The sequence below is a fragment of the Zosterops lateralis genome (genome assembly GCF_965231275.1).
Source record: "Zosterops lateralis genome assembly, chromosome: 22".
Taxonomy (NCBI): domain Eukaryota; kingdom Metazoa; phylum Chordata; class Aves; order Passeriformes; family Zosteropidae; genus Zosterops; species Zosterops lateralis.
Window position 1 is genome coordinate 408171 of NC_139782.1, and position 25834 is coordinate 434004.

The window sequence follows — 25834 nt, forward strand, 5'->3', positions numbered from 1 at the left end:
AACTGGTACAACAGAGAATGGGCTTGGCTGGGTGCTGTTGTGAAAAAGCTTTGGGACTTAGAGAGGTTGGGAATTCACTCCCTGAACTGACCCAACTGACCATTTTGTAGCTTTTTGGGGGTATTTCAAGTCAGAAGGGGATGGAAAATGGCTGCTGCAGTCACTTCCCTCTCTGCAACGAGTGTGTGAAGGAGCTGCCACATCTAAATACCGAAAAGGGCTTTTCCCCTTCATTTTATCATTTCGTAAATAATAAAACTGGGAGAATCTGAGGGGAAGTAAACGAACCTTGCCTTGAGCCAGCCAAAAGAGCAGCACTGAGGTGCTGGGGAAACGGAACCTGGGGATTTGTGCTGCAGCTCCTGCTCCTGGCACCAGGGAGCAAGGGACAGGACAAGAGGAAATGGCCTCAAGTTGGACCAAGAGAGGTTTAGGTTGGATGTTGGGAAAATTTCTTCACGGAGAGGGTGGTCAGACACTGGAAAAGGTGGAGTCAGCATCATTGGAAGTGTTTGAACAAGGTGTGGATGTGGTACTTGGGGAAAAAAAAAAAAGCTGAGGTAACTCACAGCAAAAACTTCTCTCGGTTTTGCCATCTCTCTTCAAAGCAGTGAGAAGTTTTGTTGTTTCATATTATTCATTCTTTATGCTTGTAAGCATTTTGTTTGTGAAATAAATAGTTTTTTCCCAGACCAGCTAAAAAGAAAAACCATTTAAGTTTGCTCTCCAGAAAAGCTCCATTCAAAAGTTTCGTCTTAAATTACCCTAAACCAAAACAATACATTTTTAATTGGCACCCAGTGTAGGGGTGGACTCGATCTTAGAGGGTTTTTCCAACCTAAGCAATTGTACAATTCTCTGATCTTCACATCTCAGGGCTGCAGCTCCTCAGTTCCTACTGCACTTGCCTGTGCAGGCACCTCCTCCTCCCTCCCCCAGGCCAGGTTCAGGTTATCTCACCAGCCTTCCTGGTGGCACCAGAAAGACTTAAAGATTAGTAACAGGGGCACAAGAAGCTTGACTGGAGTGCAGAGCTTGGGCGACAACTTGTTGAACTTTCCTTTTGTTTCCATTCTCTACAACCTCCCAGAGGGCTCCATGGACCCATCACAACATCTAGCCATGATCCTAGGAAAAAAATAGATGAATGCCCATGTTTACCAGAATGAGCTTAGCATAGGTTTGTTTTCAGGTTCTTATCCCAAATTTCTATTTTGGTGCATCTTTGGGGTCCCAGGGGGCACTCCTAGCACTGGGAGCCATGGCCTGGAAATGCAGAGCAAGTGGCAAATCCATGAAAAGCAGTGGTGGGTGATCAGAGGGGTCTGAGGCTCTCCTTGATCTCTGCATTTCCTAGATGACACATTGATCATTGATTTTTTTTTCCTCTGGGCACGGAGTGACTGGGGAAGAAAATGAAGAAGATGATGGTAAATAAAAGGATTTGGGGGGGTTGGGGTATGTGCACAGTGACTAAAGGGAAAATGGCAGGGAAGTGCATAAGGGGTAGGCAGAAGGTTTGGAGTGGATTTCTGTAAAATTAGTGTTAATTCTTCTGGCTCAAACAGCAGGTGTGTGTCTGCAGCAAATTCAGGGAGTGCAAAGCTGGAAAACACGGTCAGCATGGAGGGCTGGCATGGAAGGAAGCAGGTGACAGCCAGCCTGGCACTTAGCGCCAAGGAGAAGGTTTAATTCCATGAAGTGGGAGTTCATCAGCTGAAACCATCTCTGCAATGCAACCTTCAGCTAAAGCTCTGGAGTTATTTGCAGTTAAGGAGTTTTGGGAAGCACTGGGAGAAACCTTGTGTGTAGCCTGTGTGCAATTCTGCTTTTTGATTTTCCAGAAGAAATTCCTTGATCAGGGAAGAGCTGCTGGTATGATGAGGGCTGAAGGAACAAGCAGACAGAGGAGCTGAGCTTCAGGCAGCTGATCAAAGCAGTGTCAGAGGGCTTTGCTTGTGCTCCTCTGGGAGTGAGAGGGAGTAGCCCTGGATGAAGACCATATTGCCCAGGAGCATAGACTCCAAGGTGATCCAAGAAATCCCTCCCTAACAGACTTGGACAGATAAGGGATGAGACATGACTCAAAGACCATGGCCGAGGTCCTCACTGGTTGCTGAACAACTGAAAATTGACCATCATTAGACTTAGCAGGGCTTAATTTTTGAAGGAAGGTGTCAAGGAAGGGCTGGTGTAATGCAGAGTTTCTCTCAGAAGCTTTCCTGTGGCCCAGGGTACGCTTGCTCTGGTCCTGCATGTGCTCCACTCCAAATCCTGCACTTACTAGAAGAAATAGAGACCAAATCAATCAGATTTTCCCTTCCTGCTATTCTTCCATAGGATATGATCAGTGTTACTTGAAGATGTTGCCTGTGCAGGCATTTCTTGCAGACCTTGCAAGGCTGATTTTTTAGCAAATTAATAGCAAATAAGTAGCAAAACCCAGGAAAATACCTAGATGAGTGCCCACCTATTTTGGCAAATCAAATAGCGAAATATTCCTAAACATTCCTGTGAATCCTGCTGATTAAGCTCCTGAGGGCCAGAGGTGAGGATGGAGCATAAAACAGTTTGTCAGGGGCTGCAGGTTTAGAACAGTCAAAGCCATGCTCAGGTCAGATGCACAGTGCTCCCGTACCAGATTTCCTCCAGAATCCTGGCTTTACTTACAGGAACTGGAGTAGCTGCAAGTCATTCAAACTTTGTCAGAGGGGTCTCAAGTTGCCCCTTCCAGAAACTTCTCATGGTCCTGTTGCTTGGAATAACGGATCTGCAGATCTTGCTGCTCGGTCTTCCTGCTAGGGGTGGAATTCTCCTCCTTTTCTCCCCATCCCTGAAGCTGAGCCCTATCTGGGATGGTGTGGGCACACAGGGGGACTCTGAGAAGTTTTTTGACATCCAGTCTCCTTATCAGAGACCCCCACCCCGCTGCTATGGAGCAGCTGAGCAGCTCTGGGGGGTGTTCAGAGCTCATGGAAGAGCATGTCAATGCCACCCCCATTCCAGAGTACAGAGTGCTGTCTTTCCTTGTGCTGCAGCAGTGAAGGGCTCCGGGCTGTGTCCCACAAAATGGAGCTTCCCTGGCCTGTCCTCCCAGCAGGGCTCACCTCAGGAGCCTCTAGGGATCAGCTGGAAGCAATGGGAATGAGCAACTGTCCATGCCCAAGGATTCCTCAGTGCTGGTAGTGTTCCCTTGATGGTCTCGGTTGTGTGCATGTTCCGTAGGTGCAGCAGGAGCCTGAGGAGCAGATTCCATGGAGGCTCCCTATCTCTGGCACTGGGGGTTTTCCTGCCCTGCTCTGGATGGAGGTGCTGTTGATGGAGAGAGGTCTCACTTCTGCCTCCAGCCCTTCTCACTCTGCACGAACACACACCCGTGTGGGGGTTACTATATTTTTCCAACCCTCCCTTTGTGAGACACGTGCTGCAACATGCTGACGGCTTTAAAATTATTACTCAGTGAATTGTAGTGAAAGAAGACTTTTACACTTTTTGTTGGTTTTGGATATCAAACATCACAGACTCTGGTGATTCTCACCATAAATTCAGCACTTGTGCTTGATTCATGCCACACTCCTGCATCTCCTCCATGTCTCACAGCCACATGGTTTTATCAGAGCAGGACCATGGCAGACTGTCGTTCTTGTTTGCTTTCTCCATCTTCACTTCCAAATTTTCTCCCCAAATAATTGTCTTCTCTTGGTTTAGGTTACACTTCCAGCGTGCTGGGGATAGCTCTTCATCCAGGTTGACAGTGGTGGACATAAAATCGTTGTGCTCACCTTAACAATGTCTGGTTATCTGAAAGAGAGTCATACAGCTTTCCTGGAGAAGTTGTTTGCTCTGGGGAACAGCTCAGGTGTCATGAAGTCTTCAGCAGCACCAGAATGGCCATTTTAAGCTCACTGCCATGTTGAGGATAGGGACATCACAGCTTCCTTCCATCCTCCCCCCACCCTTCCCAAACTTGGGGCAGATAATCCCAGCTCATCCTTTCATTCCCCTCTTCTTTTCTCACTCCTCCTGGCACAGTTACTCCCTGTAACACATCACTGCACAGCAGTCAGCAGGATTCAGTGTGATGTGTGGTAGTCTAATTATTGTAATTACTTTTTACTTAACAGTTCAATATGTGGCATTTCTTCCCCTCCCAGTCTTGGTACAGAAAAGAGAGAAATCCATTATTGGAGCCAGGGTTTCTGCTTTACCTGCTCTCTCTGTACCACTGGAAGAGACCAGAAGGAGAAATATTTGATGTTTTAGGAACAGAGTAAACATGAATTCTTTCTGTAATGTCACATTTTGTGCAGTAAATAATGGTTTGATTGGCTTGTTTGTTTGTTTTAAACTTTTATACTTCCATAGAAAACTTTTCTAGGAGACTTGTGACCCTGTGGGATTCTGGCAGCAGTCTGTGGTACCAGTATTTTCCTGGCTGTTTCTGGAAGGGATGAGTCAGAGCAGGGCAGAAGCTGACTGGAATTGTGTGCTTTTAGGGTGCATGTGGTATCCTATTCCTTCCTGTTGATCTGTAAGCTGTTCCATTGGCTTTCTTTCTGTTTCTTGCTGCTTTCTTGCTTCGTTATTGAAGGGAGGATTCAGACCAATACAGGTAACTCTAACTCCTGGTTCTGCATGGCATCAGTGTCTCTCACCTGGTCACTCCTCTGTCAGTGAATGCCCCAGTGTCCGGTGCATCTCTCACCTCCTGACCTGCCAGGCTACCGAGATCCAGAGCCAGGGCCTTCAGCCCCAGTGCCCATCCCAGGGCTGCCAGGGCAAGTCCCAGCGCAGGAGGGCGAGGATGGAGCCAGCACCAATATTTGCTTGATTGCCTGGTCCTGGCCTATCCGCTGGGACATCACCCTGTCCCAGTGTTCTAGGCTTTGGGGCCACCCTGGACAAGTTGCCACCCTTTGGAAAACAGGGGAGGACTAGTCACCTGCATGTGAAGGACAGACATGAGGTGCCTCTGGTCTTTGTGAAATTCTGGATTTTTAGCTCTTCTGGAGATAAAATGGAACAGTTGCCTTGGTCTTTTATTTCCCTGTGCTATTTATAAAGGTGCAGTTTTTTAGCAGCCAACCCACCTTATAAAAAGAAAATTAGACAAACTCATTTTTCCAAAGTTTGCTCTGAAGGTTCAGCTGTAAAATTTAGGAGATGCAAACTAGTAATTACTAGTTTGTAAAGTTTCTTGCCTATTTCTGCCTTGTAAAATAGAAAGTCATAAATGGCCTTGCTGTTCACAGAGAAACACAGATTGTCCTGCAGTTTTCTGAAAGTGTGGCAACCCCTGGAAACTAACACTGTAACTATAATATTGTAAGGATATTTTCAATTCTTTCCCAGAAAGTCTGACCGGTTCTTTGTTTTCTTTTCTCTCTCCCCTCTCCTAGTTTTTTCAGAGGCCTCAGATCCAGCCTCCAAGAGCTACCATCCAGAACAGCAGCCCCTCCATCCGTCCCGGAGCACAGACCCCAACTGCCGTGTACCAAACCAACCAGCACATAATGATGGTGAACCACCTGCCAATGCCCTACCCGATGCCTCAGGGCCCCCAGTACTGTATCCCACAGGTAAATCCAGCATCCAGGCACCTGAGGAACTGCAGAGCAACGTTTGCTCTTGTGGGGGTTGTCTCCGGACCTGCCAGGAGTGCATGGAGTTGTGTCTGTGAAATCAGGCTTGTAGTTGCATATCATGTGCCAGGGCAGGTTTAGATTAGATACTGGGAAAAATTCCTTCATGGAGAGTATGTTTAGGCATTGGCGGAGACTGTCCTGGGCAGTGGTGGAGTCACCATCCCTGGAAGTGTTCAAGAAATTTGTGGGTGTGGCATCTGGGAACACGGTTTAGAGGTGGGCTTGGTAGTGCTGAGGGAACAGTTGGACTTGTTGATTGCAGGGAGGTTTTCCAGCCTAAATGATTCCATGATTCTGTGGTTCAGCTTCTGTCCTTTCTTTGTTCTTCTGTGCATGGAGGCAGTAGGAATCAATCACCTTTTTCAGGCCTCCCTCAAACACATTAGGAAACCAAGCTCTTGGAAAATGTTTAGTGCTTTAAAAATACCTAATTTGCCTTAATAAATCCACAGGCACTCCAGAACCTTGGGCCTCATAACACGGAGTGGTGCTGCAGTCAGGGGAGTGACTCTGTTCTACCTCAGCTCCTGTGTCCTCCCTGTCTTGGCTTTACTTTACTTTTGACACTAACATTTGGAGAGGTTTAGGTGGATATTAGGGAAAATTCCTTCATGGAAAGGGCTGTGAGGCACTGGCAGAGGATGCCCAGGGCAGTGGTGGAGTCCCCATCCCTGGAAGTGTTCAGACAACATGTGGATGTGGCACCTGGGGACATGGTCAGTGGTGAACTTGGTGGTGGTGCTGGTTGATGGTTGGACTCAGTGATCTTAAAGGTTTTTTCCAACCTTAACAATTCCATGATTCTGTGATTCCCAAAACTGTAACTAACCAGCTTGAGAATCAGATCCCTGTTGATTGGGGGGGCTCAGTTGCAGGTTGCCCAAGTCTTTGTACAGTGATGGTTGTTTTTGTCCCTCTCAGTATCGTCACAGTGGCCCCCCGTACGTCGGGCCACCCCAGCAATATCCTGTGCAGGCACCAGGACCAGGACCCTTTTATCCAGGCCCAGGTCCTGGAGAATTCCCCAATGCCTATGGTAAGTTCTGCTTGGAGAGTTCTTACAGAGTCTTTTCTTGGTGTGTTTTTCTGTTGTCAAGCTGAAGATTTATAATAACAAGCTGGATTAGCATTTGTTTGAACTTTGCATAGCTGCTAAATTTGGTGGTGTCACAGCCCTGATTATTCACTCCTGAAAAATCCCAGAGTATTGTTTGTGTGAGTGTGTCAGGAGAGGCTGCAGCTGCCCAGGATCACCTGTGACCAGGAATGGGGCTGTTTTTTAGTCCCTGCTCAATCATTATTATTTATTAAGTTATTATGCGTACTTTTGGCAGTCCTGGTTTTCACTGTGCCATGCCCTAGGAATGCTCCAGCATTAACAGTTAACAGCGGTTAACAGTTCTTATCCCAGCATTTCTTGTTTGGCGTGTGTTGGGGGATAAGAACAATCTATGTGGGTTTTCCCTGGATTGATGCTGCAAAGGTAATTTAGTCCAGTGGAAGAGACCTCTTCATAGGCAAAACTTGGCCTTTTCATGCATTTGATCACTCACTGCTCCCTGCCCACTCATATTCTGCAACCTGTTCAGGGCAGAGATATTGTCAGCCTCCCATGGGAATTCTCTGGTGGAATTTTGGAGCCTTGGGATGACTGATTGCCTTCCAGGCTGAACAGTAACAGCCCTGCTCCCGTGGCACAATTGCAGTTTGCTCTTCACACACATAGATCCCTTTAGAAGGAGTGAAAAACCCAGTAGCTTCCTTGTGCATCATTCAGAAAGGTCTCTTATTTTTTGTCTTTTCCTTCTTTTATTTGTCTGGTCCATGTAGAACTCATGGGAATTACTGAAGGGTTACCATGAAGCCTTTGAACCTGGTAATCCAATTTCAGAATAGGAGAGAGGGTAATTACAGGGCAACTACTTCCTGGTGGTTGATAGTAGAGAAAACAGAAGAAATATTGTAATGATTCTTCAAATCTGATCCACTAGATGAGGGAATTGCCCAGTATTCCTCAGTTTTTGTGCTGTTACAAGTCTGTTTTCTTACTTCCTGCTTGCTTAGTGCCATTTTTCTGTCTTCACTCCTGTAATTAGGAAAAGGTTCATTTCCAGCTCCATTCCTCTCCTGGAAGCACCTTGTTTTTTGCAGAAAAATTTTGGAATCTTTCAGTCCCAGCTTTAGGTTGCTGCACATGTGGAGCATCAGTGGGTGAAGCCAGAGCTCTCTGTCCTGCAGAGTTTTCCAGGCAGGGAGGGTTTCATCAAGGATTTGCCTGTACTTTTCCACCTTTCCCTCCTGTCCCTCCCTTGCTGTGTATAGGGACTGGGAATGCTTAACCTCTCACCAGGTGCTGCCTTGTTCGGGGAACAGCTAAATCTACAGTCCAGGCATGGATAATGCTGCTGGCAGTGCCTGTTCCATAAACCATGGGGTTTGAAGCCAGTATGGCTGCTGGATATCAAAATCATTGCCGTTTGGCAGAACCTAAAGAAGGTGATGAGGGAAAATACAATGGAAGACAAAACTTGAAGATGGACAGTGCAATTTTATAACTCAGTTTTGCAGTTTATCATTCTCCAATATCAGGGGATTTCTGTAGAACATTGGGAAAGACCTTGAAATGATCAGTGAGTAGGAGGAAGAATAAAAGTTGGGTGCTGGAGAACTGGAAGGGATCAAAGGCAGGGAGCGGAGCAGAGCAGAGAGTCTGGCACTGGCAGATGCTCTTGGCTTGTCACAGAAGCTGTTTCTTCCCAGAAGTTACTCTTTTCAGGATCTAGGTTTTTAAAATATTTTTCATAAAGGGAGAGTTGTTCCCTGAGTTCTGATGGAGCTGCCTCTCCAGCCGGGATCACGTTGCAGGTGATGTGGTTAGATCTGGTTTCTAGGGAACAAATGAAGGGGATTCACACATTGCAGGATCCCACGATCCTCCTATTCCCTCACCTTACCCTGGCTCTCCTTGGACACCTGCTCATCAGCAGGGTTCATAGAATCATGAAATCCCAGGATGGTTTGCGTTGGAAGGACCTTAAAGCCCACCCAGTCCCACCTCCTGCCATGGGCAGGTACACCTTCCACTATCCCAGGGTGCTCCAAGCCCTGTCCAGCCTAGCCTTGGACACTGCTAGAGATCCAGGGGCAGCCATAGCTTCTCCGGGCAAATATTTTTGATTCCCAGCTTGCAGAAATGCTGATAAAGCCTTTGAGGCCAGATCTGAAGTGGCTCTGCTGACCCTGACATTCAAAAGGAGACATTTCTTGAGTGATTCAGCCCACTCAGGAGTGTCACTTTGAGCTCCTTGATGCCATGCAGTGCTCTCTGCTTGGACAGGAAAAAGTTCCCACTCTGAGGATGCAGACAGGGAGCCTGCTCCGAGCTGGGACTTTCCAGCTCTCAGCAGGAGGAATGCATCCTTGGAAGCTGTAAATCAGGCTGTGCTGGGCTGGTTTAATTTGCTTTCTTGGATTTCACTCTTTGCCTGAGATCCAGTGACCTCCTGGTTGGGTTACAGGCACAATCCGGATTTTCATTCCCAGTTAAAGGTTAGTTCAGCTGAAGAAAAGATCAGATTGCGCCAGAGGCAAGTGCTTGCCTCTGTTCACAGAGGCAAGTGCTTGCCTCTGTTCACAGAGGCAAGTGCTCGCCAGAGTTCATCCAGCATCCCTGCCTGGAAGGGAAAGCACCCAGCAGCACCTTACACATTCCCCTGACACCTGATCCATGGGCAGGAGGCAGCTCTCTTTTGCCACCCTGATCTCTGGCGTGGTCTTAAAGCACTTGGTTATTTATTGAGCCACTCTCATTCCACTGAGAAAACCATAATGAACCATACTGGCTGTTAAGAATGTGATCAGCACCATGGTGTAATTCTGCACTAATCACCATGGTTGTGCTTTTGTGTATTGCAGTATGAGAAGAACATTGCTCGTAATTAAATTTTCTGGTTATGCTTCCAAATAGGTTGCAGTTGACCTGGCAAATAGTTTGTATTGGTTAGACTGAATTTCTCTACAAAGGCAGAAACCCCCTGATAAATCAGCAGCAAACCCAGCAGAAAACCTTCCTGTTTGTTAGGCAGAGGAGTCCAGGGATGGTCTTGCAGTGCCTCTGTGGTGTTCACAGCATCTCAGATATTGATAGTGTACATGGCCAATTTTTGGTCATGGAAATGAAATAAGAAATAGTGACTGAATCTCTTGTCTTGATGGAGCATCAGCTTCTGTTTAGTGGAAGTGGAGCCAAGTAAACAGCATTCCAGATGGGTGTTGGAAGTTCTGGCCAGTTGTACTTCTGAAGCGCTTGGTTTTCTGTCATGGGCTGACCTTGTGCCTCTGGTTTGTGTCGCTGCCCCAGGAACACCCTTCTACCCCAGCCAGCCCGTGTACCAGTCTGCACCCATCATTGTGCCTACACAGCAGCAGCAGCCACCGCCTGCCAAGAGAGAGAAGAAAACGGTGAGTCGGTGCCCTGGGGGACTCACCCAGCGTCTGTTCTGGGTGGGAGGGACAAGGACATGAATAATGTTCTGAAGATTAAACCTGAGCTTTACCTTCACTGGAGGCCCTGTCACAGGGTGCCCAGAGAAGCTGTGGCTGCCCCTGGATCCCTGGAACTGTCCAAGGCAAGGTTGGACAGGGCTTGGAGCAGCCTGGGACAGTGGAAGGTGTTCCTGCCCATCCTTTAAGATGAGCTTTAAGGTCCCTTCCATCCCAAACCAGTCATTTTGTGATTCCCAAAGAGATTAAGTGTAATTAAACATTGCACAGTGCTGCAATGGTGCCTTATTTTCCCTTTTCCTATGGGCACTCTCCTCTCTGAGTTTGTCACATGTCAGCCAATCAGAAAGGAAAATAATTTTGCTGGTTTTAAATAAACATAAACAAAAGCAGCATGGTCTCCTCAAGCCTGGAATCCTCACCTGTGCTGCTGCTTAGAATGTTCCCAAAAACCCAGGTGGGAATGAGTGAACTTGGGAGAATGTTGGGAATTGGTTTAAAGTGACAAATTAGAAATTATTGAATATTATGCCTTGTAAAAGGTGGAAAACCAGTAAGTTGTGGACATGTTTGCAGGCTTGAGAGAACCTGACCACATAATTGAAGTGGATATGGATTTGGAGGGCACATTCCCTCTCTAATTCACTGGGGGGAATTTGAGAGAGGCAGATGAATGGAATTTAAATGCATCCACAGGTGGATGGTGGGGAACCCCAAAGGTATACGGGGTGAATGTAGGGTTTAACCAGGAAAAGATGATGTGGGTTTGAACTTGTGAATGAATCAATTGTAAAGGACTGAAAAGGAAATTACAGCAGTATTTGTGTGAGTGTTTCAGAAACAGTAAAAGAATGGTTTCCTGGGGATAGAAAATAATAAAGGAACTTGGACACATCTCAAAATACAGAATATTTGCATGTTTGGAGTTTCGGGGATGACCTCGGGTGACACTTGATTTGGGAGACCGGAAGAACTGAACAACATGTTAGCTGGGCTTGCAGGAAAGGCCTTTTTGGTGGCTGCTCTCAGCAGCCTTTTTGTCACCTCTTCAGTCTCCAGGAGTCTCTTTTCAGCATCCCAAACACGACATTCCCAGATCCCTGATGCCATTGAAATGCAGAGCTGATCAGACACACTCAGCTGGGATTAAGGCAGTTCCATGCCAGCCAAGCTGCGTTCTTTGAGGCAGAAAAGGGATTTTTCATGCCCGAGATGCTTCCCTCTGAATATGCTGTTTCAGTTTGGTAATTGGTGTTGCAACTGGAGAAATGAGAAAAATTAAAGTCAAATGTATAATGTGCTCATACCCACATCAACCATGAGTTGAGTACTTGAGTACTACGAACTTCCAGGCAGGGAAATCTTGTTTTTAATGCCATTGGTTCTGTGTCAGTGGGAGGAGAGGGCAGGAATTAGTGCGAGCTCTCAGGTCCTTGTTGCTGTAGTTAATGAAATATTTTAGCAAAAAAACTCCAACAAAAATAAGAGAAGCCCACACCTAACATCTTGAGCACAGTGTGTGTGTTTGTGTGTCCACAACCCAGAGTGAAGCCACTGTCCCACCAAACTGAGTTTGGTAAATCACAAAACACTTCTGCAGTTAGAATTTTATAGCCCAGAATCCCCAAAGGGTTGGCTTGGAAGGACCTGAAAGACCATTCCCTCCCCCTGCCATGGGACAGTTAGAGGTGGTTTCTAGCAGAACCCCTGCCCTGGGGAGGGTGATGGTGTCTCTTGGTTTGCTTGGAGTTGTTTGCTTGGATTTCTGCATGGAATTAATCTCTAGTTCAGCCAAGAGCTTTGGAGAAAGTGGGCAGATACACAGAACTGTCTTCAGGGTTATTCAGAATCTCCAGTTCTTACACTGGAGATGAAAAGCTCTGTTTCTCATTATCCCAGACATCCTGACTCTTCCCCCTGTTCAGGGACACGGATTGGCTCAAGTGTCAATTGAGGATTCAATGAGTGTTTTGGAGTGGTTTATTTTGGAAAATTTTTTTCCTCCCCTTTTGGAGCTGTGAAGAGACTCAAAAATCCCACTTTTTTCCTAAATGCTGCAGAGTTCTACAGTACCTGAATTTGTGCTTTCAGTTTCTCTTTCCTCCACTCAGTATTTGTTTGATTCCCTCTCTTTTGGTGGAGCTTGGGACTATTTGCTGGTTTGCTTTCCCCCTTTCCCAGAAGCTGGGCTGGCAACATTACAGAGTTTCCTTTTGGGCTAAAATACAGCCTTTTCTCCATTCTTGCCCTTTCCACTACTGGGCAAGCTTAGCCCTGTACCCAAACTGTCTCCCAAATTTTCTCAGTTGCAGGAAACTCTCGTTCCAGCAGCAGAGACAATATTTTGAATTACAGGGTTGCACATATTTAGGCTGAACTGGTGTGGTTGATGATTAAATTAGGTTTTGATTAAATTAGGTGTTGATGAAGGAATGACATGCCATGCATTCCAAGCCATGGAAACAAGCCACATCTCAGTGTTCCTGCTCAGCACTAGCTCATCCCAGAACATCTCCTGCTGGGTGTGGTGGGAGCATGTGCTGCCCATGCTGCTCTCCACTAGGACAGCAGTAGCAGGAACACTTGTGGGAATTGTTCCTTTGTTATTATTGCAATTCTTTCAATCCTGTAGATCCGAATCCGGGATCCAAACCAGGGAGGCAAAGACATAACAGAAGAAATCATGTCTGGAGGGGGCAGCAGGAACCCCACCCCTCCCATCATCAGACCAACCTCCACCCCAACTCCACCTCAGGTAAGGAAGGGCTGCATTCCTCCCCCTGTGACCTTTGCCTTGCTGTGCCTCTCCCTCACGCTTCCAACCACACCTCTGACCATCTCAGAGACCTGGATGCTCCTAAATTATCAATATTCTAATATTCTTAAGTGATTTTTTTTTTTTCCCAAGTTTGATGATTCTTAGTAGTCCTTAGCGATGTGGAGCCTCAGTGCTGCTGCACATTCCCTCTCCCTGGTTTTCTATAGGCAGTAGATTTTCAGAGCTTTTCAGCATTTCAGTGTTAAAGGAGGAGCCAAAATATCTGTGGAAAGGAGGTGTCTGTTAAGTATTGTGCACCTGAGGAAAGTCTGTGTCACATAGGTGATTGATTATAGACCTTCAGTTGCATCACTGTTCTTTTTGCCTTTGTAGAGTGGTTTGAGAGTCACCAGAAGATCTGGAGCTCAGGAATTTTCTCAGAAAACTGTAATAAATTTATCCCACATTTGTTCTCTGGGCAAACTTAAAAATGCATTTTTCTGATGACAGAAAAATTATAAATATTCCAAATAATTTCCTGTAGCTCCTAAATACCTTCTTGGCGTACACCTTTGAGTCCGAGCCCTTAAGGTCCCTGGTTAGAGGTTAGGAAAGTTTTCCAGGTGATGGCTGGGCTGTAGAGCAGAGCTGGTGCTGGGATGTGATTTCTTCTTCTTCCATGTTCTTACCTGTCAGCTGTCGCCAGCTTTTGGCAGCTTTTAGGTGAAACAGCTTTTCCTGAGCTTGAATCTTTCTTTCCTCTCCATTTGGGAGTAGATTTTCTGCTGAAAATCCTGTGCTGAGGCAGGAGCACAACCCTGTCTGGGAGCACTCATGCTGGAGTTAGGAGCACAGGATTCCAGGGAGATGTAACTGGGATCATTGAGGTGAAGTGAGAGCCTGGCCTAGAGACCCCTCCCTGAGACCAGGATTTCAGCTTTCAGCCATTCCCAACTCAGTCAAATCCTTGTGTCTTCTGAAGGCACCACTTGTGCTTTGTGCTCTGGTCCCCATCGAGGATAAGCAACAGCAAGGCACCAGTTAAACTTTTTTCCATTCAAGAAGACAGTAGAAATGCCAAATATGGGAAGAATTTTGGTGAGATCATCTCCCCATTTTTATTTGCTACCCGACTTTCCCTGTTGGAAGTGGGAAGAGTTGGAACCAGCCAGGATTTCCCATGGTATCCCTGCACAGTGCGGTGAATCCAGGCACTCACCTGATCATTCTTGCATTCTGAAATCTGTTATAAGGCACTACAATTAAGTCAAGCAGAAGGAAATAAATGTGTTTCAAGAGGAGGTTAATAGGCCTGAATTCTGATCAGCTGTAATGTATATGCAGAGCACAGCAGTGATGTCCAGTCATCTCCTCCAAGGTATGCAAATATTCTATTGTTTAATATCCAGCCTTCCTTTTGATTAGGTGCTTGGAACCACTTTTGGTAATCACAGAAGAGCTCTGAAATTTGGCTCACCAGGATAAGTTCATTAGTGTAACATAACTGAAAATTTAAGCCCACTTAAGCCAGGAAATTCAACATTATTGTCCCAACAGCTTCTCTAAATCAAGTCTTCAGAGCACGTTTAATGTCTTGGGTGAAATTAAATAGTGCCTTAATAACTGTGCTCAGGAATTGCAGTTGTGGGGGTGGTACTGTTTAGAACAGGCTCGAGTCAGTAAATTTTCAGTATTCAGCCATAACTTTTGAGATGCTCCTGACTTGGGGCAGCTCCTGGGAGAGTGCAGGGGGAGCAGAGTTGCTGTTGTTTGTTCCACCCCCTGAACCAAACCTTGCTCACCCCCTGGATCAAACCCTGCTCACCCCCTGGATCAAACCCTGTTCCCCCTCTGGATCAAACTGCTCACCCCCTGGACCAAACTGCTCACCAGGGTGCTTGGGGAGATTTCACCTGCTTGAGCACTCAAAAATATGAATGTGCAGCCTCAGGGCTTGACAAGGCAGCATCAAAGTGATTCCCAGTCCAATGAGATTTTTAGAATTATGGCAAATTCTCATAAATCTTCTTTCTCTGAATCTGTTATCTCATTATTTAAATGATGTAAACACAAAGGAAGAAACATCCTCCAGAAGTGCTGGAGACCGGGCCCTGTTCCAAATTCTACATTTGAAAAAGAAACCCTTTTATAATAATTATAGTTTCCAAATTTTGATTCTTTTCTTTAGATTTGAATTACTATTAACTGACGCAAATAAACTAAAACTTTGCCCAGAAAATAAGCCCAAAGCACCCTTTTCTCTCAGTAGGTTAAGTGCTAAACATCAAAAAATTGTTGGAATTATGCTTAACATCAGAAAATTGTTGGAATTGTGCAGAAGATGCCAAGATTGCTGCCAAGATGAGCTGTGTGGTTTCAGCCATTTCTGTACCTTTTACTCAGAGGTGGTGACCAAAATGTGCTTTGGGTGGAGTGTCCCCGTGCCTCTGCAGTGTATTTTAATTTCTTTTGAGTAAGCAAAGTGCTTTAAAATTCCTGCAAGAGAAACTGGAGGTACATGGAGATATGATTTATCCATTTCTAGCAGGACACTTTTTTCACTCTGTTTTTTGCTGGGAAGAGAAAGAAAACCCAGGGCCAGAATCTAAATGTGGTATTTCCTCAGCGTTGGCTTTCACAGAAGATCACTTTTTAAAAAGTGAATGCTCTTATTTTCCTGGCCAAACTCTTCCAAGTCTCAGTGAATTTGTGTTTGCTCAGTGTCCAGGCTGTGGTGGGATAGAATAACCCAGAGCAACCTTTGGAGCATCACAGATCAGGGGAGCAATTTGCAGTGGGATTTTTTTTCCTAAAAACTCTCTAAATGCTCCATTTTGCAGCTGCAATAGTCAGTGCGTAACGACTATTTATTCATTTGCAATATCATTCCCACAAAATAAATGAGTGGTTTCCACATTTCTTAAGGAAATACATTTCCTGACCCAAGAAGTTTCTGGGCTCACAGGTTTTGTCTTAATTGGTTTGCTTAGGTTCCTGTGGTTCTTATCACAGTTTCCTTTCTCCACACTGATTTCATTCATAAATTTTCTTACAGAATGAAAATCCTGATCAGTGAGAGCAAGGAGAAAATGTTCTTGAAACCTGCTCATTTGTAAAGCTGAGTTTTCTTTGGCTTCTTCCCTTTGGCTGGAGGCTGGGCTGCAGTTCTTCATCCATTCTCCAGTCAATCTGTCAGGCTCATTCCTGAAAAGAGGAGCAATCCCAAATAAAACTTCTACCCTTCACCCCCACTTAAATCCTCATTCTAATTTTTCCAGATGTGCTTTTTCCTAGTCTTTCTGAGATGGTGAAAAGTAGTGTCTTGGAGATAATTCCTTCTTTATCCTGTAGTGTTCAGATGCAATAGGCAAAAAGCTGGAGATGGGAGGAGAAAACAGAGTCCCAGGAAGAGAAGCAGGTTGCTAGAGCATTCCTTTTTATAGGGAAATAAGTTCTGCATGAATTTCTGAGAGCATGTCTGCAATCAGGAATTAGGCACCCAAGTCTTGAACACTCTGCTGTGGTTGGATTGATTAAAAATTCCTCTTCCTGTGGATGTTCAGAGAAGTTCATGGATGTAGAACAGGGTGAGAGCAGACACCTGCAGAGAGTTGTCTGGCTTTCCACTTGGGAGTAGGAAATTAAAATTTAGCGCCATTTTCTTCTGATCCTGGTCCCCTCGCTGTGTGTCTAAGGGGATTTTGTGACCAGCTGCCTTGCCCTGTCTGTGTTCACTCCAGCAAGTGTCTCACCTTCAAGTCTGGGGCACTAACTTGGTCTTCCTTAAATTCTGAGACTAAATACAAAGGATTTTATCAAACTTTCTTGAACACAAGTGAGTATTTGGTGGAAGATAATTAAAATATGTGTCTGCCACAGGCTGGGGCTCCTTCATCTTCCTTCAGTCTTTGCAGGCCTTTTTGTTTTGTTCTTCTATACAGACAATCTCAGTCCACATTCTTTGGGAATCTGTTCCTCCTGCTCTCCCTCAGATTGTTGTCCATCTGGTTTTATTCTCCTCTTGTCCTGCAGGTCCCACCCCCCAGGCTGCTTATAGGCGGTGCTGGGGGATTTTTTTCATCCAACCACTCCCGGTCTGGGATGATTTTCCTACTGGGATAATGAATGACATGTGTGCAGATACATCTGTCCAGCATTCATCCAGGGCTGCACACATCAGCTATTGATAAATGCATAGAAGAGTAAATCAAGAGATTTAAATCTCTAAGGGGGTTGAAATAAAGGATCAGTAGAAAAAGGAGTCAAGGCCCAGGAGTGAACTTAAATCACAGAGAGATCCAGGAGCCTTGGTGTGTGTCCTGCATGGAGGAGCGTTCCTGCAGCTCCTGGAAGAAGTGTTGGGAGAGCAAAGCATGTGTATAATGGTGCTGTGCTGTCCCTTCCTTGCTGTTCTTAACAGTTAGCATCCTTTTCTCCTTTTCCTGCTGCCTTTCCCTCCCTTTCCCATGAACTTTTTGGATTTATCCAATTGACCTTGTGTATATTTTCTCCTTATTTTTTTCTCTTTATTCTCCCTGCCTTTGGTTTCTCCTCTCTATCCCACCCTGTCTCATCTCCCCCTTGTCTTTGCTTCCTGTTTTTATGTTCCCAGGCTCACCCTGTTGTCCCTCCCACCCAGCAGGTGCCCAGCCAGGTCCCCGAGCCCGTTCCCACGGCATTTGGAGCCGTGGAGAGCTCCCACCCCTCTGGCAGCACCCCTGGCACCGTGGCCCCCGCCTCCAAACAAGGTCGGTTCATGGAGATTTCCTCCCTCATTATTTTGAATCGTTTATTTTTCCCCTCCTTTCTTGTTTTAGTTGGAAAATTTTTGACAGGGAGACCAGCAGGCAGCAGAAATAGGAGGGGAGGAGCTTCTCTTCCTCCAGTGGAACATTTTAAGTGTGTTGCTAAGGCAGTTAATTGGAATTTGCTAATATGGAACTGGTTAAAAATAGTTGTCTTCAATCTTCTGTGTCCTAAACGTTGTTTCAAAGCACACAGAAGGATGAAACTCCTCTCACCCAAGTGCCATCCTCCAGAAACCAGCACGTTGTCAGGGAAACAGTTTAGCCAGAGAGGCTTTGGATAGTTTCGATAATTAGCCACAGCAATGGCATGGATTGAGAGGATCGTACGGCTTCCTCAGAGCTGCTCGTGTGTCCAGTCCTGTAGGAATGGGCAAAATTAACTAGGAAAAAACCCATTAGTGTGCCTAGTGTCTTGTAAAACCCATAGCAGATTTTGCTGACTTCGGTAAAAATAGCACAGATGGAAAAAGTTTCTTAAAATTCCATTTCCTTAGACAACACTCTCAAGCACAGGATGGGATCCTTGGGGTCTCTGCACAGGGCCAGAAGTTGGACTCTGGCCAGACTCTCTGGCCTGAGTCCAACTCAGACCCATAAGGATCAACCAAATCATCCTTATGGGTCACTGCCAGCTCAGGATATTCCATAATAAACATTGGAAGGGAGATTTTAAAAACTGTTCAGGGAATTGTCCCAGGAGGCCAGAGAGCAGGCGCAGGCTGTTCCCACACTGGAATTTGCAGCTATTGGAAGCTGCAGTTCCTCATGTGTAGCAGCAGGATGTGTACTGAGGTACAGAGCTGACACCACTGTTTGCTTCCCAGTTTTACCAATGGCATCACAGCCTCCTGGGCTCTGCCTGGAGCAACACATGCAGGGAAGTCCTGGAGTGCTGAGATTTTTATTTCAGAGTATCTAGAATCACAGAATCACCAAGGTTGGAAAAGCCCTTCCAGATCTTCGAGTCCAACCGAGCACTGCCATGTTCAATACTAACCATGGCCACAGGTGTCACATCCACACATTTTTAACACTTTCAGGGGTAGTGACTCCACCACTTCCCAGATCAGTGCCTGGCCACACTTTCCATGAAGGAATTTTCCCAAAATCCAACCTGAACCACCCCTGGCACAACCTGAGGCCATTTCCTCTTGTCCTGTTGTGTATTCCCTGGGAGAGGTTTGCTAGAGGAAAACCAAGTCCCAGAGGAGCACAGCTCTAGCAAACAGGATAAACCAACATTTCTGGTGCTGCAGATGTCCTTGATCCCAGAGCAGCACGGTCACTGCTGGGAAGCCAAGGACAGTGTCCCTGGGGTTGCTCTTACAGCCACAGCATGGACCTCAAGGTTTTCTTCTTCCAGTGCTGTGCCTCTAAACTGCTGCAGTGTCTAGAAATTGGTTGTAAGAGGTTGAAAAAGGACCTTTTGGGGCTGATCTGGTCCCATCTCCCACTTAAAGATGGGACATCTCCCACTTAGGCTCTGTCTAAATGTTGGTGCAAACCTTCGTCCTCAGTGTCACCTGAACAAGGTGAACATGGGTGGGTCTGATGTCCTTTGGCTCTGCTGTGGCTGTGCTGCCTGAGCTCCCCTGGCTATTTGGTGCTGCCCAGCTCTGGCACAGCTGTCTGTGTCCCCTCTGCCGACATTCCCAAGTCCCTCTTGCTGCCAGGGACATCCTCTGAGCACACCACATGGTCAGCTGGTGGCACTACGAACCAGGCACTCTGCCCTGGGGACAGAGCTGGGCCTGAGCTGTAAAGCCATGCAATCACAGAACGTCCCCAGCCAGAAGGGACCTGTAAGGATCATGAAGTCCAACTCCCTGCTCCTCACAGGAGCACCTATCACTAAACCATATGACCAAAACCTCCTTGAACTCTGGTCTCTTAAAATCCAGCACTTTCCATCACAGTATTTCATCTCTGTGTATGAAAATGTGGATTTCCAGGACAAATGGATCTTACCCTTCTCTCTTTCACTTAATACCTTTTTAGGCAGCTGTGAGTAAACTGGAAGTAAACGTGTTTATTTAGTTACACAGCTCTGACAGTGTTGGTCTGAACATAAAGCAGGGATTCATTGGGGTTTAACACCAATGAGTTCCCTGTGTTTATCTCTGCTACATCCCAGAAAGAGTCAAACATTTATTCCAGTCCAAAAATTGCTAAAGAGCACATTTATGTAAGCACTGCAGGGAAAGCCCTGGAATAACACTTAGCCATGGCTGGGGCAGGCAGAGCAACATAGGGGTTAGTGTCAGTAATTAATAGATACTGTTAATAATATTTAAACTGAATTAATGACTTTTGGGGGGCACGTCTGTTCAGAAACACATGCCAAGGTATCAAAATTATTTTTTATTTTGATGTTGGGGGTTTTTTGCCTCCAAAACAAAAGCAGTGACAGATAGGGCTGCACGGCTGAAGTGTTCATTAAAAGCAGTGTCGTTGTTTCTCTGAAGTCCCCTTTGCCAAGTTCATTCTGCGTGTCAGATCATCCCTGTGCCCTTTCTCTCCTGTGCCCATTTCAGCCGTTGAAGTTTGGAATCAGGCTTTCATTGTGATTCTGTGACACCCAGTGCTACTTGTGCAACTGCTTCTATGAGCAGCACCTGGTCAGTCCGCTGGGCTCAGATCAGGCTCAGCATCGGAGTCATGTGCTCTGCTAGCAGACCAGGCTCTGCAGTCCTTGTTGGCTTGGTCTGGAAGTCATTCCTGAGGCTGGATTTGGGATTGCATTATTTATATCCTTGGTTGGTTTTTTTAAAGGCAATCCTTTGGCATTTTGTCGAATCCAAGAATGGTTTGGGTTGGAGGAACCTTAAAGTTCCTCCCATTCTGATCCTGCTGCCATGGCAGGGATACATTCCAGTGGACAGGGTACAGGAATTGCTACTATAATATCTTGAAAAATCACATTATTCAGGTGCAAGTTCTGGTTCCTGTAGGTGCCCCTGATGTGTCCATACCAGGCAGGCTGACAGAGGGGAGGATACTGCTTGTGAATCCAGGTCAAGCCAGTGGCTCAGCCTGCAGAGCCTGGCTGCAGGCCAGGCTGGTGCAGGAGGTGCAGTGGGATAGAACTGCATGGATTCAGAGCTGCCCACATTTATTCCACTTGCAAAGGTTCAGGGGGATGTTTGGAAAAGTATAATCCTCTTTTATCCTCTTTTCAGACCTCTTTTCAAATCTTGCAATGCATCGGACATGGAGAATGTGCAACATGGTTTGTGGAAAACAGATTAGTGTCAGATCCCGGAGTTTGGAAAGCTCCAAAGCCCCTCTGCTGACACTGAGTCAGTCCTGGTGCCATCTCATGAGTGTTTGCATCAGGACAAAAGATGGAAAAATGGCAGTGAGCCCAGCAGTTATTGTCAGATAAACACCACAGAGCAGGAACAAATTCCCATATCTAGTAAAATCTTCCTCATCCACTGCCCTGGCCAATCTGTGTCACTGGGGGGACCACCCAGCAGCCCAGCAATGGCTTTTCCATGAAGGAGGCTGCAGAGTCTGTCCCCCTGGATATGTGAAAGAATCTTTAAGGAATAATTTTGCAAAAATTGTATTTATCAGTAAATTTTTTAAAAATATCTCTTGATATTTCCCCTGGAGCAGCCGGTGCTTCCTGTAAATACTTTCTAAATATAGCACGAGGAATGATCTCAGCATATTTAGGAAGAGGGATTTGATCCAGTTGGGATGAATTGCGTTGATTTTTTGTTTTCCCTCTCCAACTGTGAGCTGTTCATGTGACTCTCTGTAACAGTTGGCAGGCATGAGTCCTCCTCTGCCAGGATTGGAGATTTTTTCTCTGGGATGGGGGTTCAAGTTCAGATTTGCTTCTCATTAGCCAAATCTGCTCCTCATTCCCTGAAATCTCTCCGCAAATCGCTTTTCTCTGGGATTCTGCACACACAGCCTGTATCCATGATGAGAACATTGGCCAGACAAGGTGTGGTTTGAAGGAAGGGAGTGAAACCTCTGGTTTCAAACCCAGCTGTGGATTTGTGCTGGTTTTATCTCTCAGAATTATTTTCTTAACACTTCAAATGCATTTGGTTGGGGTGGTTTTTTTGAGCGTTGTCCTTTGACTCAGGGAGCGAATATCCAGGCAGTTGTTTATAGCAAGCTGAAAATGTCAGGAATGCTCCAGGAGTTCCTGAAAAGGATGTTCCAGAAATCGGAGGTGATGTGTTTTCTTTTTCCAAACCAGTTCCCACATCCTTTTTCTTCCACAGAGCCTCCAGAATCGAAATCAGCTGTTGGGATACTCTTTCCCATCTCTTTCCTCACTTATCATCCTCCTCCAAAGCCATGTCCCTGGGTGTGCCTCATTAGGTTGATAAACTACTGCTTTGGCCACGGGCCTCTGTAATGCTGCTGGGGCTGCTGAAATGCTGCTGGGGCTGCTGACAGCTGCAAGCAGAGTTCACTTTTGCTCCAGCTATTCCTAAAGGTGTGATTTGATGGTCCAAGTAGTTTCAGATGGGTTCTCCTTCAAAAACACATTCCCTTCAGCTGAGCTGTTGAATGAGCTCCAAATGGAAATCCAGCAGATCCAAACCTGTTCAGTTCTTCCTGAATTTTGATGATTTGGAGTTGGTTCTGACCTTTGACTTCCTAATCTGAAGAGCAGGTTTGTGCCTCTGGCTTTTCCAGAATTATTTTTGCTGGTGTAACAGTGTCCTGAGGGAGTTTAGTGTTTTTGCAAGATCCTAAATTATAATGGCTCATACTTTTGTAGAAAAGAAGTAGGAAGCTGTAGAGCTGCAGCAGAGCTTTGGGAGCTTTGTGACGGTCATGGCAGGCATGGGATCACCAAGTCTGTTGCTGATCATGGGATGAGTGCAGGGACTTCTTTCTGCACCAGAATTTGGGGGTTGTGTTGATACATTTCTTCCAAACATCTAATCTAAATTTCTCCTCTTAAACTTGAACCCATTCCCCTTTGTCCATGTAAAAAGTTGCTCTCCTTGCTTTATAAATCCCCTTTAGGTGCTGGAAGGCTGCAGTGAGTCCATCTGCAGATCTGTCTCTTATGAGGTTGTATTTTCAAATTTGGATTCCCAGTGAGGTGCAGGGGCTTCTGGTGTCTTCCTCAAAGCTCCTTGGCAGAATGCAGGAATAGGAACCAAGGGAGCCAAGGCACCAGGCAGGAACATGGAGTTGCCTTGCTGGCAATAATGGTTTTTTTCTCCTTTCCCAGAAGAGAAGCCAAAACCAGATCCAGTATTAAAACCACCTTCTCCAGTCCTCAGATCAGAACCTACTGAGGGGAAGAAAGATCAAGCTGGGCAGACAACTGAGGCCCTCACCTCAGTGGAAACCCCACCAGAAATTCCTCATGCTCCGTTGCCAGCCCCGGCCACTCTGGTCACAGCTGTCCCCGTGTCCAGCAAAACCCCGCCCACGGCTGACCTGGAGGACAAATGTGAACTGGCCTTCCCTGGAGAGGAGGCGATGCCTATACCCAGTGCCACAGCCTGCCTGGAGCCAGTGGCCCCTCCTCCTGCAGAAGAGCCCAGTGCTGAGGTGTGCACTGAGCCCAACAGTGTACTACCATCACCTGGTGATGCCCCGGTGCCAGTGCTGGCCGGGCCCAGTGTCATCAGCGACACGAGCAGCACCAGGGCTGTGGGGGCTGAACTCATGGCAGAGGTGGCCCAGGCAGGAGCTGCAGCATTGACTGTGGAGTTGGAGCCCCCCGAGCCCCCCCCGGCGGAGCTGGAGAGCGCTCCATCACCTCCCAGTGTTCCTCGCACTGCTCCCTCCCCTCCTCCCACCCTGCCACCCTCGTCCCCTCAGGTTTCTGTTGCTGCTGTTACCACTACAACTCCTTCTCCACCTCCTCTCCTGTCTCCAAGTGCCATCCCTGTTGTCGAGGGAGATTTAGAAGGAGAGGAGAGCACAAGAACTACTCTAAGCGAAGAGGTAAAAGATACTGAAAAGGAAGAGACAGAAACAGATGGACAACTGGAGGAGGGCCGGGAGGCTCTGAGTGTGAACTTGAGCAGGAGTCCTGTCCCAGGTAAGCTTTGGGCCCTGTGGGTTCATGCAGTGAACTGCAAGATGAAGGAAAGGGGCTTTTTCTTCTTCCAACAGATGCTTCTGTTTCTGTCTGCAAAAGAAAAAAGTGTGGTGGTGCCTCGTGGTTGCTGTGATTGTGAAATGCTGATCTTTGTTGACAGGGATAGAAATCCCTCCTGATTGTTCAATAATTGGTTACTGACTTGGATGTGTGTCCCAGGCTGGGCTGGACTCAAGCTTTCATGGCAACACAGGGCTGGTGGAGGGGGAGTGCAGAGCACACTGCTCTTCATGGAATCCCAGGATGGTTTGGATTGGAGGGACCTTAAATCCATCCAGTGCCACCTCCTGCCATGGGCAGGGACGCCTTCCACTATCCCAGGTTGCTCCAAGCCCCAATGTCCAACCTGGCCTTGGACACTTCCGGGGATGGGGCAGCCGCAGCTTCTGTTCCCCCCGAGGTGAGCAGTTGGTCCAAAGGCCTGTGGCTCTGCATTTGGGACCCTGAAGCTCTTGGGAGGAAGCCCCTGAGCCACTGATTTCCAGAACTGCTGAACTGGGGTCTTTTCCAGCTGTAAAAATGTGTCATGGTCTTCCCAGATGTGGGAAAATGAAATGGACTGTTCACACTCATCCAAACAACTGACAACCAGTGTCACACCAGTATCACCCACCTCGGTCACACCCTATCGCCACCTCAGTGTCACACACCTCTACCTGCCCAGCCTTCATTAGTGGTGCTTTTGCTTTTCATTTGCAAAAGTCACATGTAAGCAAAATGTACAATTTACAGTTTTAAATTTAAATTCTGCAGTTTACAGTTTAAAATTCACTAAAATTGCAATTTCTGCAACTGCCTTTAAAAATCCAGCCTGTTTCTCCAAGTGTTGTTGCCTGCCTTTGGCTTCAGCCCTGCCACATCTCTGGTTTGGCACTGGTTTTAACACTCTGTGTCTCCTATGGATAAATGGCTTTTTTTGCAGGAATTCCTGGAGATCAAATTGTGGAAAAGCAGTTAAATTATCAACTACTTGTATTTGGAGGGGTGTGGTGGGGGCTGTTCTTCACACCCAGCAGTGTTATAGCATTTCATGTGTCACATTTTCTATGTCCTGTTCTGCAGTTATTTAAATTCCTTGGAACTTTGTAAAGCTTGGACAAAGAGTACAAACAGCCGGTTGTGATTTGGATCTTTGTTGATTTCATTTTTTTAAAGTAACATTTACCCTGTACACCAACATAACCCTATACAGGGTTTTTTTTAGGGGTGTTTTGTTGGCTGGTTGTTTTTTTGGGTTTTTTTTGATAAATGGGAAATGGGCTCAGAAATCTTGGGCTCTGCTCTTAAATGCACTGGAAGGCTGAGGTTGGCCCTGCTCTGTGTTTGTGTGATGCTCAATGCTGATTTTAAAATCCAGTATCAAAGATGAGAAGAAAGATCCCTTTACTACACTGACCATGAGGATTTTTTCCTGTTAATCTTCTTCTATTTTTATTTCACTCGGGTCATTTCACTGCTCTTGTTGGCCTTTCAATCCAAGCTACTTCATAACCCAAATTAGTTTCCTTACAAAGGAGAGGGGAAATGGGACTCAGTAAATAAGGTTTTGCACAGGCAGGTTCCAGCTTGCACTGTTATTCGTGGCTTTGTAAGGGCTTGTAGTTTAAATTACAAAGAATTTACTTACAGTGTTTGGACTTTTAATTATGCAGAAGATTAATTTTAATGCTGTAATGTCATTATGCTGCAGAGCACACATTAGCCAAGCCATTGGCTTTGGCAACACGGAAACAAGGAGTTCTCAAGTCATGTAAAAGATGACTTGAATCTCAGATTTCTGTTAAAAGCTCAGGGCTTCAAAGAAGGCACAAAGCTCTCCAAGTGGTTTTTTGTGCTTTACCCCTGGTTTAATGATCCCAAACTATTGCGTTTCTCTGCCAGCCTTCTTTTCAGCAATAATTTTCCAGTTCTTTCTTGGAGAGAGAGAGATTGAAATAACTTCATCCGAGGCTGCCTGTTATTCAGGAATGAGGAACAGCATGTCTGCCATACACACTGGAATATCCAGATGCTGACCCTCAGGAAC

The 25834-nt window shown here is 46.2% G+C and overlaps 1 protein-coding gene across 27 annotated transcripts in view; it reads left to right on the forward strand.

Moving 5' to 3' along the window:
* EIF4G3 (eukaryotic translation initiation factor 4 gamma 3) overlaps positions 1 to 25834 on the forward strand; it is a 144439-nt gene that overhangs the window by 76975 nt on the left and 41630 nt on the right. For 14 of the 27 annotated variants that reach the window (XR_014591614.1, XM_083877068.1, XM_083877058.1 and 11 more), the window contains 6 exons: positions 5400 to 5579; positions 6567 to 6681; positions 10006 to 10106; positions 12781 to 12903; positions 17519 to 17654; positions 22927 to 23748. Coding sequence is in view for 26 of the 27 variants with exons in the window: in XM_083877068.1 (XP_083733194.1) it covers positions 5400 to 5579; positions 6567 to 6681; positions 10006 to 10106; positions 12781 to 12903; positions 17519 to 17654; positions 22927 to 23748 (1477 nt within the window). In the remaining variant the exon portion in view is untranslated. The remainder of the gene's footprint in view (positions 1 to 5399; positions 5580 to 6566; positions 6682 to 10005; positions 10107 to 12780; positions 12904 to 17518; positions 17655 to 22926; positions 23749 to 25834) is intronic. The other 13 variants (XM_083877071.1, XM_083877078.1, XM_083877073.1 and 10 more) reach the window with 3 other exon arrangements.